Raw genomic sequence first — 24,612 nt, 5'->3', positions numbered from 1 at the left:
TTTGGGTTTTTCTTACTTGGGGCTCTCTGTGCTTGTTGAACTTGAATGCCTTCTTCCTCCACCAAATTAGGGAAGTTTTCAGTCACTATATCTTTGAATATATTCTCTAACCCTTGTTCATTTTCTTCTTCTTCGGGTACTCCTATGATGTGACCATTATTATGTTTCCTGTTGTCCCACAGTTATCTTAAGCTGTCTTCCTGTTTTTTTTAATCTTTTTTTTCCTTTTGGTTTTCTGATTGGTTGATTTTTTCTTCCCTGTCTTCTTATTTGCTCATCTGGTCCTTAGCTTTCTCTACTCTGTTCTTTACACCTTCCAATGTGTTTTTCCTTTCTGATATGTCATTTTTTATCTCTTCTTGGTGATTTTTAATTTTCAATTGGCTTATTTTCAGCATCTCTATGTCCTTACACACGCTGTTGAACTTTCTCAAGATCATGACTCTGAATTCTAGTTCTGTTAACTTGCTTAACTGCACCTCATTTATCTCATCTTTGGTAGAGGGTTTTTGTTCTTTCATTTTGCTTTTGTTTCTGTTTTCACTATTTTGGCTATCACAGTGGGCTTTGGAGTCCACCAAATTTTCCCTGTGTGTGTTTGTGGTCTGCTGTTTGTGGCTCCCTCTTCTGGGTTTGGATGAGGGAGGGAGGACCCACCTTAAACACCACTGTCAATTCATAACCTTCCTGGTTAGTGTTGCTAGCCCAGGGAATGGTAGTTATCCTCTACCTTTATTTGCCTGGAGGCTCTTAGTAGAGGTCACCTGAAGAACCTTGGTTTCTGAGTTGCCTGAAAAACTCCCTCAGGTGCTCAGTGTAAGAGGATTTCCAGAGGGTGGGGCAGATGCTGTTTGTTAATGGGCCCCAATTAGCATTTCAATGTCCACCGGGTGGGGTTGCATCTTTGAGTGAGGGGCCTCTGCCTCTCCCCTGGGCCCTGGGAAGGAGTAAGATGACCATAATCCTCTGTGGCTGCATTCAGCAAAAGCTCTGAGCACCCTCAAAATCCCAAGTGTTTCCACACAGTTCCCGTCCAATCTGCCTTCTTTATGCCGGAGCCCAAGGTAAGTGGCTGCTGCCAATTTAGCCTCTGTCTAGACTCTGAATCGTGGAGCCCCCTGGTACTTTTAACCTGAGGGCTCAGCTCCCATTCAAGGGCGGCCGAGGCTGCGGCACCAGCCGATGGTGTAGGACCCAGCGGAGTTCGCAGGACTCAGGCAAGGGCATAGCACCCAGCCCAGGCCACAGGACCTAGGCGTGGTTGCAAAACATAGCTGAGGTGGCAGCAGCTTCCAGCCAAGGCAGCTGGACTCAGCCGAGGTAACAGCTTCCAATGGAGTCCCCTGGTCCCAGCCGAGTCCCCTGGTCCCAGCTGAGACCACTGGTTCCAGCCCAGGCCACTGCAGACCGTAGGATCCTGGCCCCCTCTCGTGTCTTCACAAGCCTACCAGGATTGAGTCAGTGTCCCTGGTTATGTGGTCCTCCAAGCTGCCTTTGTGTTACCCCTTCCTGATGATTTGTCTTTATTTTCAAATCCAGTTTGGTCCTGGGAGATGGTCTGTGTAGCTTCCATTCACTCTTCCGCCATTTTTCACTTTCCTTCTCCAGGAAGTTTTAAATTTCTTCCTTGATCTCCTCAGTAACCCATTCCTTGTTTAATAACATGCTATTTAGCCTCCATGTGTTTAAACGTCTTTGCATGTTCTTGTTGCAATTGATTTTTAATTTCATGCCATTGTGATCTGAGAAGATGATATGATTTCAATCTTCTTGAACTTGTAGAAACTTAGTGTGTGTCCTAACATGTGGTCTATCTGTGAGAATGTCCCATGTGCACTGGAGAAGAATATGAATTCTGTATTTTTAGGATGTAATTCTCTGTAGATATCTATTAAATACATTTAGTCTAGTACTTCATTTAGAGTCTCTGTTTCCTTGCTGAGTTTTTGTCTAGAGGATCTATCCAGTGATGTCAGCGGTATTTTGAAGTCCGCTGCTATGATTGTATTGCTATTGATTTTCTCTTTGAAGTCCTCCAGAAGATTTTCGATATACTTTGGTGCTCCTATATTGGCTGCATATATGTTTATAAAGTTTGATCTTCCTGTTGAATAGACTTTTTCCATATTATGTAGTGGCCGCCTTTGTCTTTTACTATGGCCTTCATTTTTTTTTTTTTTTTTTTAAATTTTATTTATTTATTTATTTTTTTCTTACAGATATTTTACCTTTTTACCCCATTGGCACCCCCCACCCCACCCCCCTCCACCCTGTCCCCGGCTTAGTTGTCCATGTCCATTGGTCACGCATACATGCATATAAGTTCTGTGGTTTATCTCTTTCCACCCCCCCATCCCCTCTTCTGAGGGATGTCAGTCTGTGCCCTACTTCCATGTGTCTGGGTCTACTGTATTCCTCAGACTGTTATGTTCATTATATTCCGTATATAAGTGAGATCATGTGGTATTTGTCTTTTTCTGCTTGGCTTCTTTCACTTAGGATAATACTTTCCAGGTCCCTCCATGTCGTCTCAAAGGATAAGAGATCTTTCTTTCTTACCGCTGCATAGTATTCCATTGTGTATATGTACCACAGCTTTTTGATCCATTCGTCTACTGGTGGACACTTGGGCTGTTTCCAGATCTTAGCTATTGTAAATAGTGCTGCTATGAACATGGGGGTACATATATTCTTCCTGATTGGTGTTTCAGGCTTCTTAGGGTATATTCCCAGCAGTGGGATCACTGGGTCAAATGGAAGTTCAATTTTTAATTTTTTGAGGTAGCACCATATTGTTTTCCACAGCGGCTGCACCAGTCTGCATTCCCACCAGCAGTGTATTAGAGTCCCCTTTTCTCCACACCCTCGCCAACACTTGTTGTTTGATGATTTGTTGATGGCGGCCATTCTGACAGGTGTGAGGTGATACCTCATAGTTGTTTTAATTTGCACCTCTCTGATGATTAGTGATGTTGAGCATTTCTTCATATGTCTCTTGGCCATTTGTATGTCCTGTTTGGAGAGGTGTCTATTCAGCTCCTCTGCCCATTTTTTAATTGGGTTCTTTGTCTTCCTTTTGTGGAGTTGTATGAGCACTCTGTATATATTGGAAATTAACCCCTTATCTGATACATCATTGGCAATGATGTTCTCCCATACAGTGGGTTGCCTTTCCATTTTGATGATTGTTTCTTTTGCTGTGCAGAAGCTTTTTAGTTTGATGTAGTCCCATGTGTTCATTTTCTCCTTTATTTCTGTTGCCTTAGGTGATGTATCAGTGAAAATTCTGCTCCGTATGATGTCCGAAATTTTGTTGCCTACATTTTCTTCTAGAATTTTTATGGATTCACGGGTCACATTTAAGTCTTTTATCCATTTCGAATTTATTTTTGTGTATGGTGTAAGTTGATGGTCTAGTTTCATTTTTTTGCATGTAGCTGTCCAATTTTCCCAACACTATGGCCTTCATTTTGAAATCTATTTTACCAGATATGAGTATTGCTACTGCAGCTTTTTTTTTTTTTTTTTCATTTGCATTTGCTTGGACATTTATTTTCATCCTTCACTTTCATCCTATTTGAGTCTTTTGTTGTGAGGTTGGTCTCTTGTAAACAACATATTGATGAGTCATGCTTTCTTATTTAAGCAGCTACTCTGTGTCTTTTTATCAGAGTATTCAATTCATTTACATTTAAGGTGATTATTGACATGTACTTATTATTGCCATTTTTGTTTAGTGTGGTGCTATATCTCTTCTTATTTCTCCTGCTAATTACAGCAGTCCTTTTAACATTTCTTGTAGAGCTGGTTTTGTGCTGATGTATTCTCTTACCCTTTTTACTTTTTTTTTATCTGTGCAGCTCTTTATTTGACTTTCTATTTTGAATGATAGCCTTGCTGGGTAGAGTAGTCTTGAATTCAGGTCTTTGTTTTTAATGACCTTGATTACTTCATGCCATTCTCTTCTGGCCTGTAGTGTTTTTGTTGAGAAGTCAGCTTACAATCTTATTGGGGTTCTTTTGTAGGTAACCTGTTGCTTATCTCTTGCTGCTTTTAGGATTCTCTTTTGGTCTTTAATTTTCGCATTTTGATTACTATGTGTCTTGGTGTGGGCCTGTTTGCGTTCTTCTTACCTGGGGCTCTCTTTGCTCCTTGAACTTGAATGCCTTCTTCCTTCACCAAATTAGGGAAGTTTTCTGTCACCATTTCTTCAAATAAATTCTCTAACACTTGCTCATTTTCTTCTTCAGGGACAACTATGATGCATATATTATTATGTTTCTAGTTGTCTCACAGTTCTCTTAAGCTGTCTTCCTGTTTTTTCATTGTTTTTTTTTTTTTTTCTTTTGGTTTTTTGATTTGTTGACTTTTTTCTACCCTGTCTTCTAATTCACTGATATGGTCCTCAGCTTCCTCTACTCTGCTGTTTAGACCTTCCAATGTCTTCTTTATTTCTGATATGTAATTCTTAATTTTTCCTTGGTGGTTTTTAATTTACAACTTGTTGATTTCAACATTTCTATGTCTTTACCCATGGTGCTCATGTCCTTACATATGCTGTTAAGCTTCCTCAAGATCATAGCTCTGAATTCTAGCTCTGTTAACTTGCTTAACTGTGTTTCATTTATCTCATCTTCTGTAAAGGTTTTTGTTCTTTCATTTGGCTTTTGTTTCTGTGTTTCACCATTTTGGCTATCACAGTGGGCTTTTGAACCTGCCACATTTTTTTTTGTGGTTGTTAGTGTTCTGCTGTTTGTGGCTCTCTTTCATAGGTTTATATGAGCCAGGGAGAACCCACGTTAAATACCACAGTCAAGTCTTACTTTCCTCATTAGAGCTGGTATCCCAGGAATAGTACAGTTATCCTCTAGCATTTTGCCTGGAGGCTCTCAGTAGTGGTTAGTTGAAGAGCCTTGGCTTCTCAGTTGAATGAAAAACTCCCTCAGGTGTTCAGCATAAGGGGATTTCCCAAAGGTGGGGCAGATGTGGTTGTTAATGGGCCTCAGTTTAATTTCAATGGCCACCAGGTGGGGTTGAATCTCCAAAGGAGGGCCCGTTGCCTCTCTCCAGAGCCCTGGGAAGGAGTAAGATGACTATAGTCCTGTGTGCCAGCAACTGAGCAAAAGCTCTGAGTGCCCGTCAAATCCCGAGTGTCCCTACACAGTTCCAGTCCGTTCCACCCTCCCTCTGCTGGAGCCCACGGTAAGTGGCTGTGGCTATTTTAGCCTGTGTCCCGGCTCTGTGCTTTTTAGCCACTTGGGAGTTTAACCCAAGGGCACTGCCCACAGCTAAAGCTGCTGCTGTCTGTGGGCTCCCAGGCCCCCTCTCACTCCTCCACAATCCTACCAGTATCAATATGTGTCCCTGGTTATATGGTACTCCAAGCTGCTTTTCTGTTGCTTTCTCCTGACGATTTGTCTTTATTTTTATTTTAATTCCAGTTTTGTCCTGGGAGATGGTCTGTGGAGCTTCCATTTACTCTGCCACTATTTTGCAATCCTCAGTTGAATGCACTATTATGTTTACATGTTTTACTACTGGTTTTTCAACCCTGTCCAAATTGGTTCCCTCCTTTTACTGACTGTATCATAGGCTCCTCTCTCTGGCTGGATATAGCGAACTTCCTGCTGCTGGTTTCCTATCTGCTGGGGACAGGTGCTTTGGGGGCTAAAGAGTGCGGGTGGGAAGTCTTAGAGCTATGCTGGGCTAACTTTATAGTGTGGATATTGCTTTTACCAAATCCCTGTTAGTGGAGTAGTCTGCACTTCTCCCTTGCATTTAACTGTTCTCTAGTTTATCTAACAATGAGATACTGTGCTTACCACCATCCTTTAATTTTATAATAAAAATGGTCTTAGACTCTGGCACTTTACTTTGTTTTACTTAATAAATTGAGAATTTTACTATGCAGAGCTATCAATAACCTTAAAACTATTGGTATGTGGCTGTAAATTACTAGGTCTCATCTTTGGGACAATATTTATTGTTCCCACATACAGTGTTTAGCATTTACCCAGGGCTAGGGGGCTAGGCAATAGCTTTTGAGCTTAAACTTCCATGTGTGAACAAATTAAATTCTTTAGCACCTCAGTCCTGGTCGTTTTATTGGGAAAAATTCAGGGTCAGCCGAAGCTAGAGCCCTAGAGAAAAAAGACCCTCACCAGCACGATCGGAGGGCTGAGGAGTATCCTGGCATGTGCAGCACAGTGTGTGTAGCAGTTCTCACTAGCTGGCATCCTTGGCTTCTACTATGTCTTTGTTATAAGGTCTCAGCGATTTACAGAACTCTTCCTTCTTTTCTACTATCTCTCATCTTTGCTTCTGAAATAAGAACCATTTGTGTAACACCAATACTTAAGAAAGACATGCATTGTGTGGTTGCAATCAAACATGATGCTTTCAGATGACCTATTTATAGCTTCAATGTGGGAAAAGATTAAGAAAAAAACAAATTCATCTAAACTTCTGGGAAATCCAGCTGACTTTTAAATGTAAGAATTAAATTCTAAGCACTTAACACATTCGATTATATGATGGAAAGTAAATCTATGGATTTGGTATTTTGTGAATGATCTTTTAAATAAAAGAAAAGCTTACGTAATGAAAATAAAAAAATAAAAAAACTGAATCACCTTTGTTGAAACTATGGAAAATAGTCAAAGTCTTATAGCAACAAAGTAAATGGCTAATCAAAAAAAGTCAACTGAAATACAGTAGGGGAGCTTTTTAATATTTTAACTTGTCTTGCCTAACCCTGTCCCCATACTACACTATCTTAAAGAAACAGCTAATGTTTTCAGTATGAGTTCATGGTTCTGGAGCAAAATAAATCTTATTCTCAAAATTAAGTTTGTTAATTTTAACCTGTTGAAGGATACTGGGGGAGGGGGTTCAATTAAACACACAAAAAAGCTATAATAAAACTATTGAAAACATAGGAATAATACAGGAAAAGACAGAAGCAAAATGGCAGAAGTAAGTCCTTTGTTATCAGTAGTTACTAAATGTGGTTACTCCAACCAAAAGACAGGTTGCAGAATAGATTTAAAAATGTGATCAATCTAACCTTGCTGGTTTTGCTCAGTGGTTAGAGCGTCGGCCTGCAATCCAGAGACCAGGGTTCAGTTCCTGCTAAGGGCACGTACGTTGGTTGCTGTTTGTCCCCGGCCCTGGTTGGGTCGTGCGGGTGGCAACAACTCGATGTGTCCCTTTCACATCAGTGTTTCTCTCTCTCTCTTTCTTCCTCCCACTCTATCTGAACAAAAAATTTCGTCGGGTGAGGATAAAAAAAAAATGTGATCAATTTATATGCTATTTACTAGAGGCTCATTTTAGATCCACAGAAACATTTAGTTTTAAAGCAAAGGATGGAGAAAGATATGGGATAAAAATTATAACCGAAAGAGTTTGGGTGGTTATACAAAAATACAGTGGTCCCTCGTCACTTCGTGCTTCAACTTTCTCGGCTTTATTCTGTCACGTGTTTTTCAAATATATTCATTAAAAATTGATCAAGACAGTGAAAATGATACAGCATGCACTCGGTTTTATGAGTCAATTATACACCTCTGTATTATAATTAAAGTTAAAATTATTTTACATATGGACTCTAGGCCTATGTATTCAAGCACCCCAGGAATCCTTCAATGCCAGGTACACTGCTAGAGTCTGGAACAGATTAACAGTGATAAACGAGAGATGACTGTATTACAATGGACAAAGGAGTATATATTATGATAAAAAGGGCCAATCTTTCAAAAATATATAACTTTATAAACTTAAACACTCTTAACATAGACCTGTATAATATATACAGCAAAGATTGCCAGAAATGAAGAGATAAATAGATGGCTCTATAATTACAATTGAAAACTTCAATAACTTGCTTTTAATAATAGATGAAACAACTAAAGTAAATGAGGAAATAAAGATTTGATAACACTATCAATCAACTAGACCTAAGAGACAATACATTTTACCCAAGCACAGTAGAAAATGCATTTTTTTTAATAATACATAGGACATTATTCAGGATACCATATGTTAGACCACCAAATAAGCATCAATATATTTACAAAGCCTGAAATAACACAGAGTATTTTTGGCAACAATGACATTTATACTTGCAAATGGCTACATTAAAAAATCTCCAATCATTAACTTAAATTTATACCTTGAACTAGGAAAGGAAAAGCAAACTAAAGCAAAGCTATTAAGCAAAAGAAAATATTAAGAAGTAGAGTGAAGAATAATGACACTGACAATTGAAAATCAATAGTGACCCTTGCCACCACCAACATGGAGACTCTGTACCGAGTCCCATTCTTAGTGCTGGAATGCCCCAACCTGAAGCTGAAGAAGCCACCATGGGTGCACATGACCTTGGCCATGATGGTGTACACTCTGGTGGTGGTGTCTTACTCCTTCACCACCGGAGGAATAATTTATGATATTATTGTTGAACCTCCAAGTGTTGACTCTATGACTGATGAAAATGGGCATCAGAGACCAGAGAATTTCTTAGCCTACAGGGGCTATCTGATGGGTTAGAGTGCCTTTTGAGAAGAAATCTGTGGATACTGGATTTGTTCCTGCTAATGAAGTTTTAAAGACTATAACAAACCTCTGATATAAAATATAGAAAAAGATAAAAAGCAGCAGAAAAAGAGCGTGTAGTAGAAAACATGGGAAGCATTAAAGTTTGGGCCATAATATCAAAGGGACAAGATCATCACAGTGTTTTTGCTGCTGACGTACTCTGATGTACCAATGATGTTAAGTGGCATTTTCTTCTCAGTTTTTAATTTCTTAAAATATACTCCATTTTTCCACCTGTAATATTGAATAAACTAATTGTTTTTTACAACCCTCAACATTTTTTGGAGATGACATTTCTGACTTTGAGAAATTAATGTAAAATGAGGTAGCAAGATCCCATAAGCTGAGAAGTCTGGACAGCTGATCAGCTTCACCTGTGGTGCTTTGCCTTTAAACAGAGTGTGTGACAATACATTATTTCAGACGTGTATGTGAGGCTGTTTCCTGAACAGTGAGGTGCATAAAAGGAGCACAAATAAAGAATTTTTCTAATTAAAAAAAAGAAAAGAAAATCAATAAAAAAAAAACCCACAAAAATAAAATTTGGCTCTTTGAAAAGACCAACAAAATTGTCATACCTCTATGTACTGACAATAAAATAAAGATAAGATATCTAAATTATTAAAATAAGTACTGAAAACTTGGCCACTACTAAAACTTTACATAAATAAAACTGATTTAAAATGGTTAAAATAATAAATTTTATGTTATGTGTATTTTATCAAAACCAAAAGGTTTTAGTACATGTCAAATGTAAGTAACAGCTATTACTGTCCATAAGATGAGCATTTTCAAAGAAAATAGATAAAAAGAAAATATGTTTTTAAAATTTTAGGTATCTGCTTCCTCAGCCTTTTTAAGCATTTAAAGGAATGTAATATTTAGATATGATTTCAATAAAATGCTTAGAGCTATGTTAATGTTTCAGACAATTAATGCTTTTGCACATTTTACTTGAAAATACATATATTAAAAAATAGATTGGGAATTGCATAAAAGCATGGCAGTGGGCAGGACCAGTGAAAGGGTGAGTGCGTGAGAGAGTGAGCTAGTGTGTGAAAAAGTGTGAGTGGACGTGAAGGTGGATGACCACATTTGTGCAGTGCAGAGATGTGGAGCTGACGGTTTCTGTGCCCTGGACTGGGAGCAGCCAGGTACCTTTGTAAGCAACCCTTCAGGGCACTTCTCCCTGTGCTTCAAGGAGGTACCACCATTTTGAAAGATCCCAGGTCTTCCCTGGGAGGAGGCAGTGGGAGCTGCTAGGGCCCAGCAGCCTGAGCCCAACAGCACACCTGGCACCATCAAACCAGTGCGCACTCTGTGTCAACACAGACCAGTGCACAGTAGTGGAGCTGCCAAGGTGCCGATCTCAGAAGCCACAGACAGCCAGGGGACCAGCACCATCCCCCATAGTAGCAGCCCAATCAGAGTCCAGATATACCCCCAGCAACAGAGACTGGGGCCAGACATCCATCCCCAGACAACAGAAGTGCATACTGGCAGCAGAGAACCATTCCCAAAAATTAGCAAAGGCTAAGCAGGAGCTGAGCCCCACAGGGCAGCAGCACTCCCCAGAAGCACTTCCCAGCCACCAGAGGTGAGACCTGGGGCTCCATAGGGCCCTGTGTGACCCAGCAGCTCACAAGAGCAGTGCAGAACAAGGGCTCAAGAGGGACCAGTGTGATCCAGCTCCCCACGGGACCTGTGGGGACTCAGGGACCCAAAGAGGCCTGTGCAACCCAGCTGCCCACAAAATAGACTAGGAGCTGGGTCTCCAGAAGGGATTTTGCAATCTAGATCCTCATGGGATAAAAAGGAAGCAGGGGCTACAATGGGGCCTGTAAAACCCAGCTGCCCACAAGATTGGTGAGGTAACAGGGTTCTAGCAGGGCCTGTGCAACACAGCTGCCTGTGGGTTTAGCTGGGAGCTGGGGCTCAAGATGGGCTTGTGTGACCCAACCACCCAAGGTGTGGGCAGGGAGTGCAAATTCAGCAGAGCCTGAGCAATATAGCTACAGGTGGCACCAGCAACCACCAGGAAAAACAGCTTCAGAGGGGCCCATGCAATTCAGCAGCAGAATTTACCAGGACACACCAATACCAGCCCCAAGTAGTCAGTCCTCCAGGATCTACAGCAGGCAAAAGACAGCACACAACAGAACAGTCTGAGAGGCACAGTAGCCTTTTTTGATATACAGTGAGCTGCCTACACATCCAAATATCCCTCACTGGGTTTAGAGCTACCAGGCCGCTAAAACAACACACAAAGGAAACACAAAGAGGAATCATTAGAAAAGAAACTACAGGAAATGGAAGAAGGCAACTTGTCAGATTAAGGATTCAAAGAAATGATTTTAAGGGTGCTCAAACAATTTGGTGAGAACTACAAGCAACTTAAGAATTATGAAGTAGTCCAGCTTAAAAAACTACTTCAGCTTAAAAAAAAAGAGGTAGAAGCTATGCATAAAGAGGTAGAAGCTATGTATAAAAATCAGGAGGAAATAAAGAATGACATAGCTTTTATGAAAAATACATTAGAAGGTTTCAATAGTAGATTAGAAGAAGCTGAAGACTAAATCAGCAACTGAGAAGACAAGGTAGAGAAAAACACCTAAATAGAGCAGCAAATGAAAAAAAAGTTTCAAAATCAGTAGGAGAACCCTGGCTATATTGGCTCAGTGGTTAGAGTGTTGTACTGTGGTTCGGAGAGACCCAAGTTTGGTTCCCGCTAAGGGCACATACCTTGGTTGCAGTGTTTCCCTGGCCCTGGTTGGGTTGTGCGGGTGTCAGCCAATCGATGTGTCCCTTTCATGTCGATGCTTCTCTCTCTCTTTCTTTTCATCTTTCCCTCCCACTCTATCTGAACAAAAAATGGAAAAATGTCTTCAGGTGAGGATAAAATAAATAAGTAAATAAAAAGCAGCAGGAGAGTTTAAGGGAGTTGTGGGAGAATACGAAATGTAACAACATTCGTATTATAGGGATACCGGAAGGAGAAGAATCATAGAAAGGAATACAGAACCAGTTTGAAAAAATGACAGAAAACTTCCTTAAACTGGTGAAGAAAAAAGTCACACAAGTACAGAAAATGCAGAGATTCCCAAGTAAGATGAATCCAAGAACACCTGAAGCTAGATACCTCATAATAAAAATGGCAAACATTAAAGAAAAAGACAGAATCTTAAAGAAACCAAGAGAGAGACAGAAAGTGACCTACAAGAGAGCTCCCATTAGACTGTCAGCTGATTTCTCAACAGAAACACTGCAGGCCGGAAGGGAGTGGCATAAAGTGTACAAAGTAATGCAAGGCAAGGGTCTGCATCCAAGACTACCCTATCCAGCAAGACTATCATTCAAAATTGAAGGAGAAATAAACATCTGTGTGGATTAAAAAAAAGCTAAAGGAATTTACAACAACCAAACCAGTACTGCAAGAAATGCTATAGGGACTGTTGTAAGAAGAAGAAACAGGGGGAGAGAGAGAGGAACACAAACATAAAATTAAAATGGCAACAAATAACTATCCATCAATAATTACCTTAAATGTAAATGGCTTATTTGCTCCAATCAAAAGACATAGGATACCTGATTGGATAAGAAAACATGACCCATATATATGCTGTCTACAAGAGACCTACCTTACAACAAAAGACTCACACAGAATGAAAGTGAAGAGGTGGAAAAATTTTTTTTCCAAGCAAGTGGAAATGAAAAAAGAGCTTGTATAGCAATACTCATATCTGACAAGATAGACTTCAAAAATAGGGCCATAATAAGAGACAGAGAAGGTCACTACATAATATTAAAAGGATCAATCCAACAAGAAGATATAACCCTGGTAAATATATATGCATCAAATACAGAAGCACCCAAATATATTAAAAACTTTTGGAGGACTTCAAGGAGATCAATAGCAATATGGTCATAGTGGAGATCAATAGCAATATGGTCATAGTGGGTGACTTAAACATGCCACTGACACCACTGGATATTTTTTCAAGACAAAAAATTAACAAGGACATAGAGTCCTTAAAAGACAAAATAGATCAGTTGGATTTCATTGACATTTATAAAACATTTATACCAAAACTGCAAAATATACAGTCTTCTCAAGTGCACATGGGACATTCTCAAAGATAGAACACATGGTAGGACACAAAGCAAGTTTCTACATTTTCAGGAAGATTGAAATCATATCAAATATCTACTCAGATCACAGTGGCATGAAACTAGAACTCAATTACACTAAAAACACACAAAAACATTCAAACACTTGGAGGCAAAATAGCATGTTATTAAACAACAAATGGATTACTAATGTTATAAAGGAAGAAACTAAAAACTTTCAGGAAACTAATGAAAACAGACACACAAAAACGCAACATCTATGGGACAAAGGAAAAGCAGTCCTGACTGGGAAGTTTTTAGCCCTACAGGCCTACCTCAAGAAACAAAGAAAATTTATAATTGATTCTCTAATGCTACAACTTAAAGAACTAGAAAGTCAACAAAAAGAAAAACCCAAAGCTAGTAGGATGAAGGAAATAGTAATGGTCAGAGCAGAAGTAAATGACAGAGAGACCCCCCCCCACAAATAAAAGGAAAAAAGAAAAAGAAAAGAAATAAACAATTCAAAAGATCAATGAAACAAAAACCCCGTTCTTTAAAAATATAAACAGATCAATAAACCTTTAGCCAGACTCACCAAGAAAGAAAAGGAGAGAAACCAAATAAACAAAATCAGAAACAAAAGAGGAGAAATAACAACTGACACCACAGAAATACAAAGGATCATCAAAACATACTACGAACCATTAATATGCAAACAAATTGGATAATCTAGGAAAAATAGACAAATTTCTAGAAACATACAGCCTCCAAAACTAAACCAGGAACAGATAGAAAACGTGACCAGATCAATAACAAAAAATCAAATTAAAGATGTAATTAAGAAATTCCCAGCATAAACAAGTCCAGGCCTGAATGGTTTCATGAGGGAGTTTTACCAATCACTCAAAGAAGAGCTAATGCCCATTCTCCTCAAACTCTTTCAAAAAATCCGAGAAAATGGAACACTTCCAAACTCACTTTATGAGGCCAGCATAATCTTCACTAGATAAAGACACTACTAACAAAAGAAAACTACAGGCCAATATTTTTGATTAACACAGATGCCAAAATTCTTAACAAAATATTAGCAAATCAAATCCAGCAATACATCAAAAAATTTATTCATCATGACCAAAAGGAATTTATCCCAGGAATGCAAACAGGACACAATATTTGCATTCAATAAATGCGATACACCACATAAACAAAATAAAAGATAAAAACCACATGATTATATCAATAGACACTGAAAAAGCATTCAACAAAATCCAGCACCCATTTCTGATAGAAATGCTCAGCAATGTGGGAATAGAGGGATTATATCTCAACACAATAGAAGCCATATATAAAAAACCTACAGTCAACATCATACTCAATGGGCAATAAGCATTCCCCTTAAGAACAAGAACAAGACAGGGGTGTCCACTTTGCCACTCTTTTTTTTTTTTTTTTTTTTAATTTTTATTTATTTATTTTTTTGTTACAGATATTTTACCTTTTTACCCCATTGGCACCCCCCACCCCACCCCCCCTCCACCCTGTCCCCGGCTTAGTTGTCCATGTCCATTGGTCATGCATACATGCATATAAGTTCTGTGGTTTATCCCTTCCCACCCCCCCACCCCCCATCCCCTCTTCTGAGGGATGTCAGTCTGTGCCCCACTTCCATGTGTCTGGGTCTACTGTATTCCTCAGACTGTTATGTTCATTATATTCCGTATATAAGTGAGATCATGTGGTATTTGTCCTTCTCTGCTTGGCTTCTTTCACTTAGGATAATACTTTCCAGGTCCCTCCATGTCGTCTCAAAGGATAAGAGATCTTTCTTTCTTACCGCTGCATAGTATTCCATTGTGTATATGTACCACAGCTTTTTGATCCATTCGTCTACTGGTGGACACTTGGGCTGTTTCCAGATCTTAGCTATTGTAAATAGTGCTGCTATGAACATGGGGGTACATATATTCTTCCTGATTGGTGTTTCAGGCTTCCTAGGGTATATTCCCAGCAGTGGGATCACTGGGTCAAATGGAAGTTCAATATTTAATTTTTTGAGGTAGCACCATATTGTTTTCCATAGCGGCTGCACCAGTCTGCATTCCCACCAGCAGTGTATTAGAGTCCCCTTTTCTCCACACCCTCGCCAACACTTGTTGTTTGATGATTTGTTGATGGCAGCCATTCTGACAGGTGTGAGGTGATACCTCATTGTTGTTTTAATTTGCATCTCTCTGATGATTAGTGATGTTGAGCATTTCTTCATATGTCTCTTGGCCATTTGTATGTCCTGTTTGGAGAGGTGTCTATTCAGCTCCTCTGCCCATTTTTTAATTGGGTTCTTTGTCTTCCTTTTGTGGAGTTGTATGAGCACTCTGTATATATTGGAAATTAACCCCTTATCTGATACATCATTGGCAATGATGTTCTCCCATACAGTGGGTTGCCTTTCCATTTTGATGATTGTTTCTTTTGCTGTGCAGAAGCTTTTTAGTTTGATGTAGTCCCATGTGTTCATTTTCTCCTTTATTTCTGTTGCCTTAGGTGATGTATCAGTGAAAATTCTGCTCCGTATGATGTCCGAAATTTTGTTGCCTACATTTTCTTCTAGAATTTTTATGGATTCAAGGGTCACATTTAAGTCTTTTATCCATTTTGAGTTTATTTTTGTGTATGGTGTAAGTTGATGGTCTAGTTTCATTTTTTTGCATGTAGCTGTCCAGTTTTCCCAACACCATTTATTAAAGAGGCTGTCTTTACTCCACTGTATGCTCTTGCCACCTTTGTCAAATATTAATTGAGCGTATTGCCTTGGGTCCATTTCTGGGTTTTCAGTTCTGTTCCACTGGTCTATATGCCTGTTCTTGTGCCAGTACCAGGCTGTTTTGGTTACAGTCGCTTTGTAGTATAACCTGATATCTGGTATTGTGATCCCTCCAACTTTGTTCTTCTTTTTCAAGATTGCTGTGGCTATTCGGGGTCTTTTTTGGTTCCATATGAACTTTTGAAGTATTTGTTCTAGTTCTATGAAATATGTCGTTGGTATTTTGATGGGTATTGCATTGAATCTATAGATTGCTTTGGGTAGTATGGACATTTTAATTATGTTAATTCTTCCAATCCATGAACAGGGTATGTGCTTCCACTTTTTTATATCTTCCTCTATTTCTTTTTTCAATGACCTGTAGTTTTCTGCAAATAGGTCCTTTACTTCTTTGGTTAAGTTTATTCCTAGGTATCGTAATTTTTTTGGAGCGATGGTAAATGGGATTGTTTTTTCAGTTTCTCTTTCTGTGAGCTCATCATTGATGTACAAGAATGCCGTCGATTTCTTGACGTTAATTTTGTATCCTGCTACTTTGCCAAATTCATTTATTAAGTCTAATAGATTTTTGATGGATTCTTCAGGGTTTTCTATGTATAATATCATGTCATCTGCAAATAATGACAGTTTCACTTCCTCCTTTCCAATTTGGATCCCTTTTATTTTTTCTTCACATCTGATTGCTGTGGCTAAGACTTCCAGTACAATGTTAAATAAGAGTGGCGAAAGTGGACATCCCTGTCTTGTTCCTGTTCTTAATGGAAATGTTTTTAGTTTCTGTCCATTGAGTATGATGTTGGCTGTAGGTCTTTCATATATAGCCTTTATTATGTTGAGATATGATCCCTCTATTCCTACATTGCTGAGCGTTTTTATCAGAAATGGATGCTGGATTTTGTCGAATGCTTTTTCAGCATCTATTGATATGATCATGTGGTTTTTATTCTTCATTTTGTTTATGTGATGTATCACGTTTATTGATTTGCGAATATTGTACCAGCCTTGCATCCCTGGAATGAATCCCACTTGGTCGTGGTGAATAATTTTTTTGATGTATTTCTGGATCCGATTTGCTAGTATTTTGTTCAGGATTTTGGCATCTATGTTCATCAGGGATATTGGCCTGTAGTTTTCTTTCTTCGTAGTGTCTTTTTCTGGTTTTGGAATTAGAATTATGCTGGCCTCATAGAATGTGGTTGGAAGTCTTCCTTCTCCTTGAATTTTTTGAAATAGTTTGAGGAGAATGGGTGTTAGTTCTTTTTTGAATGTTCGGTAAAACTCCCCTGTGAAACCATCTGGGCCTGGGCTTTTGTTTGCTGGGAGAGTCTTGATTACTTCTTCAATTTCCTTAGTTGTTATTGGTCTGTTCAAGTTTTCTATCTCTTCCCGGAATAGTTTTGGGAGACTGTGTGTTTCTAGAAATTTGTCCATTTCGCTGAGATTGTTGAATTTGTTGCCATATAGTTGTTCATAGTAGTTGTTAACAATCTTTTGTATTTCCGTGGTGTTGGTTGTTACTTCTCCTCTTTCATTTCTGATTTTGTGTATTTGGGTTCTCTCTCTTTGTTTCTTGGTGAGTCTAGCTAAGGGTCCATCTATCTTGTTTATCTTTTCGAAAAACCAGCTCTTTGTTTCATTGATCCTTTGAATTGTTTTTTTGGTCTCTATGTCATTTATTTCTGCTCTGATCTTTACTATTTCCTTCCTTCTACTTGCTCTGGGGTTTTCTTTTTGTTTGCTTTCTAATTCTTTAAGTTGTGAGGTTAGACAGTCAATTAGAAATTTTTCTTGTTTTTTGAGGTAGGCCTGTAGTGCTATGAACTTCCCTCTCAGAACTGCTTTCGCTGCATCCCATAGATTTTGTGTTGTTGTGTGTTCATTTTCATTGGTTTCCAGGAAGTTTTTAATTTCTTCCTTGATCTCCTCGGTGACCCATTCATTGTTTAATAACATGCTATTTAGCCTCCATGTGTTGAAATGTCTTTGCATGTTCTTGTTGCAATTGATTTCTAGTTTCATGCCATTGTGATCTGAGAAGATGCTTGATATGATTTCAATCTTCTTGAACTTGTAGAGATTTAGTTTGTGTCCTATCATGTGGTCTATCTTTGAGAATGTTCCATGTGCACTTGAGAAGAATGTGTATTCTGTAGTTTTGGGGTGTAATTCTCTGTAGATATCTATTAAATCCATTTGGTCTAGTGCTTCATTTAGAGTCTCTGTTTCCTTGCTAATTTTTTGCCTAGAGGATCTATCCAGTGCTGTCAACGGGGTGTTGAAGTCCCCTGCTATGATTGTATTGTTGTCGATTTCTCCATGGAAGTCCTCCAGAAGATTTTTAATATATTTCTGTGCTCCTATATTGGGTGCATATATGTTTATCAAGGTTATATCTTCCTGTTGGATAGATCCTTTCAATATTATGTAGTGGCCGTCTTTGTCTCTAGTTATGGTCTTCATTTTGAAATCTATTTTATCAGATATGAGAATTGCTACCCCAGCTTTTTTTTGCTTTCCATTTGCTTGGAAAATTTTTTTCCATCCCTTCACTTTCAACCTATGTGAGTCTTTTGTTGAGAGGTGGGTCTCTTGTAAACAACATATAGATGAGTCATGCTTTCTTATCCAATCAGCTACTCTGTGTCTTTTTATGGGAGCATTCAATCCATTTACGTTTAAGGTGATTATTGATATGTACTTATTTATTGCCATTTTTGTTTAGTGTGGTTCTATTTTTCTTCCCATTTCTACTGCTAATTACAGCAGTCCTTTTAACATTTCTTGCAGTGCTGGTTTGGTGCTAATGTATTCCCTTAGCTTTTTTTGTCTGGGAAGCTCTTTATTTGATCTTCTATTTTGAATGATAGCCTTGCTGGGTAGAGTAGTCTTGGATTCAGATTCTTGTTTTTCATGACTTTGATTACTTCATGCCATTCTCTTCTGGCCTGTAGTGTTTCTTGTGAGAAGTCAGCTGAGAGCCTTATGGGGTTCCCTTTGTAGGTAACCTGTTGCTTATCTCTTGCTGCTTTTAGGATTCTCTCTTTGTCTTTAATTTGTGGCATTTTAATTACTATGTGTCTTGGTGTGGGCCTGTTTGGGTTCTTCTTACTTGGGACTCTCTGTGCTTCTTGAACTTGAATGCCTTCTTCCTTCACCAAATTAGGGAAGTTTTCTCTCACTATTTTTTTGAATATATTCTCTATCCCTTGCTCCTTTTCTTCTTCTTCGAGGACTCCTATGATGCGAATATTATTACGTTTCCAGGTGTCCCATAGTTCTCTTAAGCTGTCTTCCTGTTTTTTAATAGTTTTTTCCTTTTGTTTTTCTGATTGGTTGATTTTTTCTACCCTGTCTTCTAATTCACTGATCCGGTCCTCAGCTTCCCCTACTCTGCTTTTTAAACCTTCCAATGTGTTTTTCATTTCGGATATGTCATTTTTTATCTCTTCTTGTTGGTTTTTAATTTCCATTTGGCTTATTTTCAGTGTCTCTATGTCCTTACTCATGCTGTTCAGCTTCCTCAAGATCATGGCTCTGAATTCTAGCTCTGTTAACATGCCTAATTGCTCCACATTGATCTCATCTTCGGTGGAGGTGTCTTGCTCTTTCATGTGGCTTCTGTTTCTGTGTTTCACCATTTTAGCTATCACTGTGGGCTTTGGAGCCTGTCAAGTTCTCCCTGTGGGTGTTGGTGTTCTGCTGTTTGTGGCTCCCTCTCCTGTGTTTAGATGAGCGAGGGAGGACCCGCGTTGAACACCACTGTCAAGTCTTACTTTCCTGGTTAAAGTTGCCAGCCCAGGAAACGTACTGTTATCCTCTAGCTTTTTGCCTGGTGGCTAGCAGTCTAGGTTAATTGATCAGTTTTGGGTTGTCAGTTGATTGAAAAACTCCCTCTGGTGCTCAGCCAAGGGGCTTTCAGGAGGGTGGGGCAGATGCTGGTTGTTAGTGAGCCTCAATTAGCACTTCAATGGCCCACAGGGTGGGGTTGGATCTCCGAGGGAGGGGCTGCTGCCTCTCTCAGAGCCCTGGGAAGGAGCAATGTGGCCACAGTCCTGAGTGGCTGCACTCAGCCAAAGCTCTGGGCGCCCTCCAAACCCCGAGTGTCCCGACACAGTTCCAGTCCAGTCCGCCCTCCCTCCGCCGGAGCCCAAGGTGAGTGGCTGTGGCTGTTTCAGCCTCTGTCCCGGCTGCGCTGCGGGGCCGCCTGGGAGTGTAACCTGCGGGCGCCGCTTATAGCTAAGGCCGCTGCCGAGCTGCTGACTGTGCGCTCCCAGCCCCGTCTCGTGCCTTCGCAAGCCTAACGGGATGGAGTCAGTGTCCCTCGTTGTATGGTCCTCGCAAGCTGCTTTTCTGTTGGTTTTTCCTGTCGATTTGTCTGTGTTATAGTTGTAATTCCAGTTTGGTTCTGGGAGACGGTCTGTGTAGCTCCGTTCACTCCGCCGCCATTTTTCGGTCTCCACTTTGCCACTCTTATTCAACATAGTACTGGAGGTCTTAGCCACAGCAATTAGACATGCAGAAAAAATAAAAGGGATCCAAATTGGAAAGGAGGAAGTGAAACTGTCATTATTCACAGATGACATGATAGTATACGTAGTAAACCCCAAAGAATCCATCGAAAATTTACTACACTGAATAAATTAATTTGCCAAAGTTGCAGGATACAAAGTTAACATCAAGTAATCAACAGCATTCATATACACCAATGATGAACTCACAGAAAAATAAACTAAAAAAAATCCCATTTACCATCACAGAAAAAAAAAAAAAATTAACATACCTAGGAATACAGTTAACCAAAGAAGTAAAGGACCTCTACCCAGAAAATTACAGGTCATTGAAAAAAGAAATAGAGGAAGATATAAAAAAGTAGAAGCACAAACCTTGTTCATGGATTGGAAGAATTAACTCATTAAAATGTCCATACTACCCAAAGCAATCTATAGTGTTAATGCAATCCCCATCAAAATACCAAAAAAACATACTTCACAGAACTAGAACAAACACTCCAGAAATATAAAACCAAAAAAGACACAAATAGCCACAGCAATATTGAAAAAAAAAAAAATGTAAAAAGGATCACATTACCAGGTTATACTACAAAGCCACTGTAATCAAAGCAGCTTGGTACTGGCACAAGAACAGGCAGATAGGTCAATGGAACAGAACAAAGACCCCAGAAATTAACCCAAGACAATATACTTAAATATTATTTGACAAAGGTTGCAAGAGCATACAGTGGAGTAAAGACAGCCTCTTTAATAAATGGTGTTGGGAAAATTGGACAGCTACCTGCAAAAATTGAAACAAGACCATCGACTTACACCATACACAAGGATAAACTCAAAATGGACAAAAGACTTAATGGTGACTCAGGAATCCATAAAAATCTTGGAAGAAAATTTGGGCAACAAAATTTCACACATCATATGCAGCGGAATTTTTACTGATACAACCTCTGCGGCAATTGAAACACAGAAAGAAATGAACACATGGGACTACATCAAACTAAAATGCTATGAACAGCAAAAGAAACAATCATCAAAATGGAAAGAGAACTCACTATATGGGAGACCATAATTGTCAATGATACATCAGATAAGAGGTTGATTTCCACAATAAATAGAGTACTCATACAACTCAACAAAAGGAAGACAAAGAACCCAATTAAAAAATGGCAGATGACCTAAATAGACACCTCTCCAAACAAGACATTCAAATGGCCAAGAGACATATGAAGAAATGCTCAATGTCTCTAATCATCAGAGAAATGCAAAGTAAAACAACTTTGAGGTATTATTTCACACCTATCAGAATGGCCGCCATCAACAAATCATCAAACAAGTACTGGTGAGGGTGTGGAGAAAAGGGGACTCTAGTACACTGTTGGTGGGAATGCAGACTGGTGCAGCCACTATGGAAAACAATGTGTAGTTCCACAGCTTTTTTCACTCATCTACTAATGGACACTTGGGATGTTTTCAGATCTTAGCTATTGTAAATAGCACTGCTATGAACATAGGTGTGTATATATTCTTTCTGATTGGTGTTTCAGGCTTCTTAGGGTAGATCCTAGAAGTGGGATCACTGGGTCAAATGACAGTTTTATTTTTAATTTTTTGAGAAAGCACCATATTGTTTTCCATAGTCGCTGTACCAGTCTGTATTCCCAACAGCAGTGTACTAGAGAACTCTTTTTTCCACATCCTTGCCAGCACTTGCTTGATGATTTTGTTGATGGCAGCCATTCTGGCAGGTGTGAGGTGATACCTCATAGTAGTTTTAATTTGCATTTCTCTGATGATTAGTGATGTTGAGTATTTGTTTCATATGTCTCTTGGCCATTTGTATGTCCTGTTTGGAGAATGGTCTGTTTAGATACTCTGCCCATTTTTAATTGGATTGCTTGTCTTCCTTTTGTTGCATTGCATGAGGATTTTGTATATTTTGGAAATTAACCCCTTATCTGATGGGTCATTGGTAAATATGTTCTCCCATACAGTGGATTCAATTTTCATTTTGGTGCTGATATATTTTGCTGTATAAAAGGTTTTTAGTTTGATGTAGTCCTATTTATTATTTTTTTCCTTTATTTCTTTTTCCCTAGGTGGTGTAATTTATGAAAATTTGCTTCCTGTGATGTCTGCAATTTTGTTGCCTTTCTTCCAGAATTTTTATGGTTTTATAAGTTATATTTAAGCATTTATTGATTTTCAGTTTATTCTTTTGTATTGTGTGAGTTGATGGTCAAGTTTTTTTTTCTTTCCTTTCTTTCTTTTTTTTTTTTTTTGCGTGTTGTGTCCAATTTTTCCAGCACCATTTACTGAAGAAACTATCTTTACTCCATTTTATGCTCCTGCCTTCTTTGTCAAATATTAATTGAGTATACTATTGGTCAATATCTGGGTTCTCTGTTCTGTTTCATCGATCTATATGCCTGTATTTGTATCCATACCAGACTATTTGAATAACTGGCTTTTTAGTATAATTAGATATCCAGAATTGTGATCTTTCCAACTTTGTTCATCTTTTTCAATATTGCTGTGGCTATTTGGAGTCTTTATTTCGTTCCATATAAACTTTTGGAATTTTAGTTCTAGCTCTGTTAAGTATATCATTGGTATCTTACTAGGGATTTTATTGACTATATTGCTTTCGGTAGTATGCTCTTTTTAATGATATTGATTCTTCCAACAATATATGAATATGGTATATACTTTCATTTTTTAAAATGTCTCCTTCCATTTCTTTATTCAATGTTCTACAGTTTTCTGAGGAAATGTTTTTTAAGTCCTCTGTTGAGTTTATTCCTAAGTATCTTAATCCTTTTGCTGCAACGGTAAATGGAATTTTTTTTTTTTAATAAATTTTTTATTTATTTTTTTTTTTTACAGATATTTCACCTTTTTTACCCCATTGGCACCCCCCTCCCCACCCCATCCCCGCCCCATCCCCAGCTTAGTTGTCCATGTCCATTGATCATGCATACATGCATATAAGTTCTGTGGTTTATCTCTTCCTACCCCCCCACCCCATCTTCTGAGGGATGTCAGTCTGTGCCCTACTTCCATGTTTCTGGGTATACTGTATTCCTGACTGTTATGTTCATTATATTCCGTATATAAGTGAGAGCATGTGGTATTTGTCTTTTTCTGCTTGGCTTATTTCCCTTAGGATAATACTTTCCAGGTCTCTCCATGTCGTCTCAAAGGATAAGAGATCTTTCTTTCTTACTGCTGCATAGTACTCCATTGTGTATATGTACCACTGCTTTTTTTTGTATTGATTAATTTTTGTTACAAATGATTTTCCTTTTTTCCCCCACTGATTCCCCCCTCCTCCTTCCCTCCCTGCCCCTTCCCCAGATTGTTGTCCATGTCCACTGTTCATGCATACATGCATATAAGTTCTGTGGTTCATCCCTCTCTCACCTCCCCACTCCTTAGGGGATTGTCCTCAAACTGTTATGTTCATTATATTCCACAAATCAGTGAGATCATATGAAATTTGTCTTTCTCTGTTTGGCTTGTTTCACTTAGGATGATACTTTCCAGGTCCCTCCATGTAGTCTCAAAGGATAAGAGATCTTTCTTTCTTACCGCTGCGTAGTACTCCATTGTGTATATCTACCACAGCTTTTTAATCCATTCGTCTACTGATGGGCACTTGGGCTGTTTCCAGATCTTAGTGATTGTAAATAGTGCTGCTACAAAGATGGGGGTACCTATATTCTTTCTGATTGGTGTTTTATGCTTCGTAGGGTATATTCCTAGAAGTGGGATCACTGGGTCAAATGGGAGATCAATTTTTAATTTTTTGAGGTGACACCATATTGTTTTCCATAGTGGCTGCAACAGTCTGCATTCCCACCAACAGTGTACTAGAGTCCCCTTTTCTCCACACCCTCGCCAACACTTGTTGTTTGATGATTTGTTGATGGCGGCCATTCTGAAAGGTGTGAGGTGATACCTTATTGTTGTTTTGATTTGCATCTCTCTGATGATTAGTGATGATGAACATTTCTTCATATGTCTCTTAGCCATTTGTATGTCCTGTTTGGAGAGGTGTCTATTTAGTTCATCTGCCCATTTTTTAATTGGATTCTTTGTCTTCCTTTTGTGGAGTTGTATGAGCACTCTATATGTATTGGAAATTAACCCCTTATCTGATATATCATTGGCAATTATGCTCTCCCATACAGTGGGTAGCCTTTCCGTTTTGATGATTGTATCTTTTGCTGTGCAAAAACTTTTTAGTTTGATGTAGTCCCATGTGTTCATTTTCTCCTTTGTTTCTATTGCCTTAGGTGATGTGTCAGTAAAAATTCTGCTGTGTATGATGTCTGAGATTTTGTTGCCCACAGTCTCCTCTAGGATTTTTATGGATTCATGAGTTACATTTAAGTCTTTTATCCATTTTGAGTTTATTTTGGTGTAGGGTGTAAGTTGATGGTCTAGTTTCATTTTTCGGCAAGTAGCTGTCCAATTTTCCCAGCACCATTTATTAAAGAGGCTGTCCTTACTCCACTGTATGATCTTGCCACCTTTGTCAAATATTAATTGAGCATATTGCCTAGGGTCCAT

General features: G+C 38.9%; 1 protein-coding gene across 1 annotated transcript; it reads left to right on the top strand.

The window, feature by feature from the left end:
- Positions 1-8,289: 8,289 nt before the first annotated feature.
- On the top strand, positions 8,290-8,550 carry LOC118635256 (oligosaccharyltransferase complex subunit OSTC-like). Its single transcript, XM_036270046.1, has one exon. It carries the CDS (start codon positions 8,299-8,301, stop codon positions 8,548-8,550), a length of 252 nt encoding a protein of 83 aa, XP_036125939.1. The 5' UTR covers positions 8,290-8,298.
- Positions 8,551-24,612: the final 16,062 nt, after the last annotated feature.

Source organism: Molossus molossus, unplaced genomic scaffold, assembly GCF_014108415.1.
Source record: "Molossus molossus isolate mMolMol1 unplaced genomic scaffold, mMolMol1.p scaffold_m16_p_2, whole genome shotgun sequence".
Lineage (NCBI taxonomy): Eukaryota > Metazoa > Chordata > Mammalia > Chiroptera > Molossidae > Molossus > Molossus molossus.
This window is presented reverse-complemented; position numbering and strand designations above follow the sequence as displayed.

What these genes read in the sequence shown, in the direction of transcription:
- LOC118635256 (XM_036270046.1), top strand. Translation starts at nt 8,299, where the DNA reads ATGGAGACTCTGTACCGAGTCCCATTCTTAGTGCTGGAATGCCCCAAC.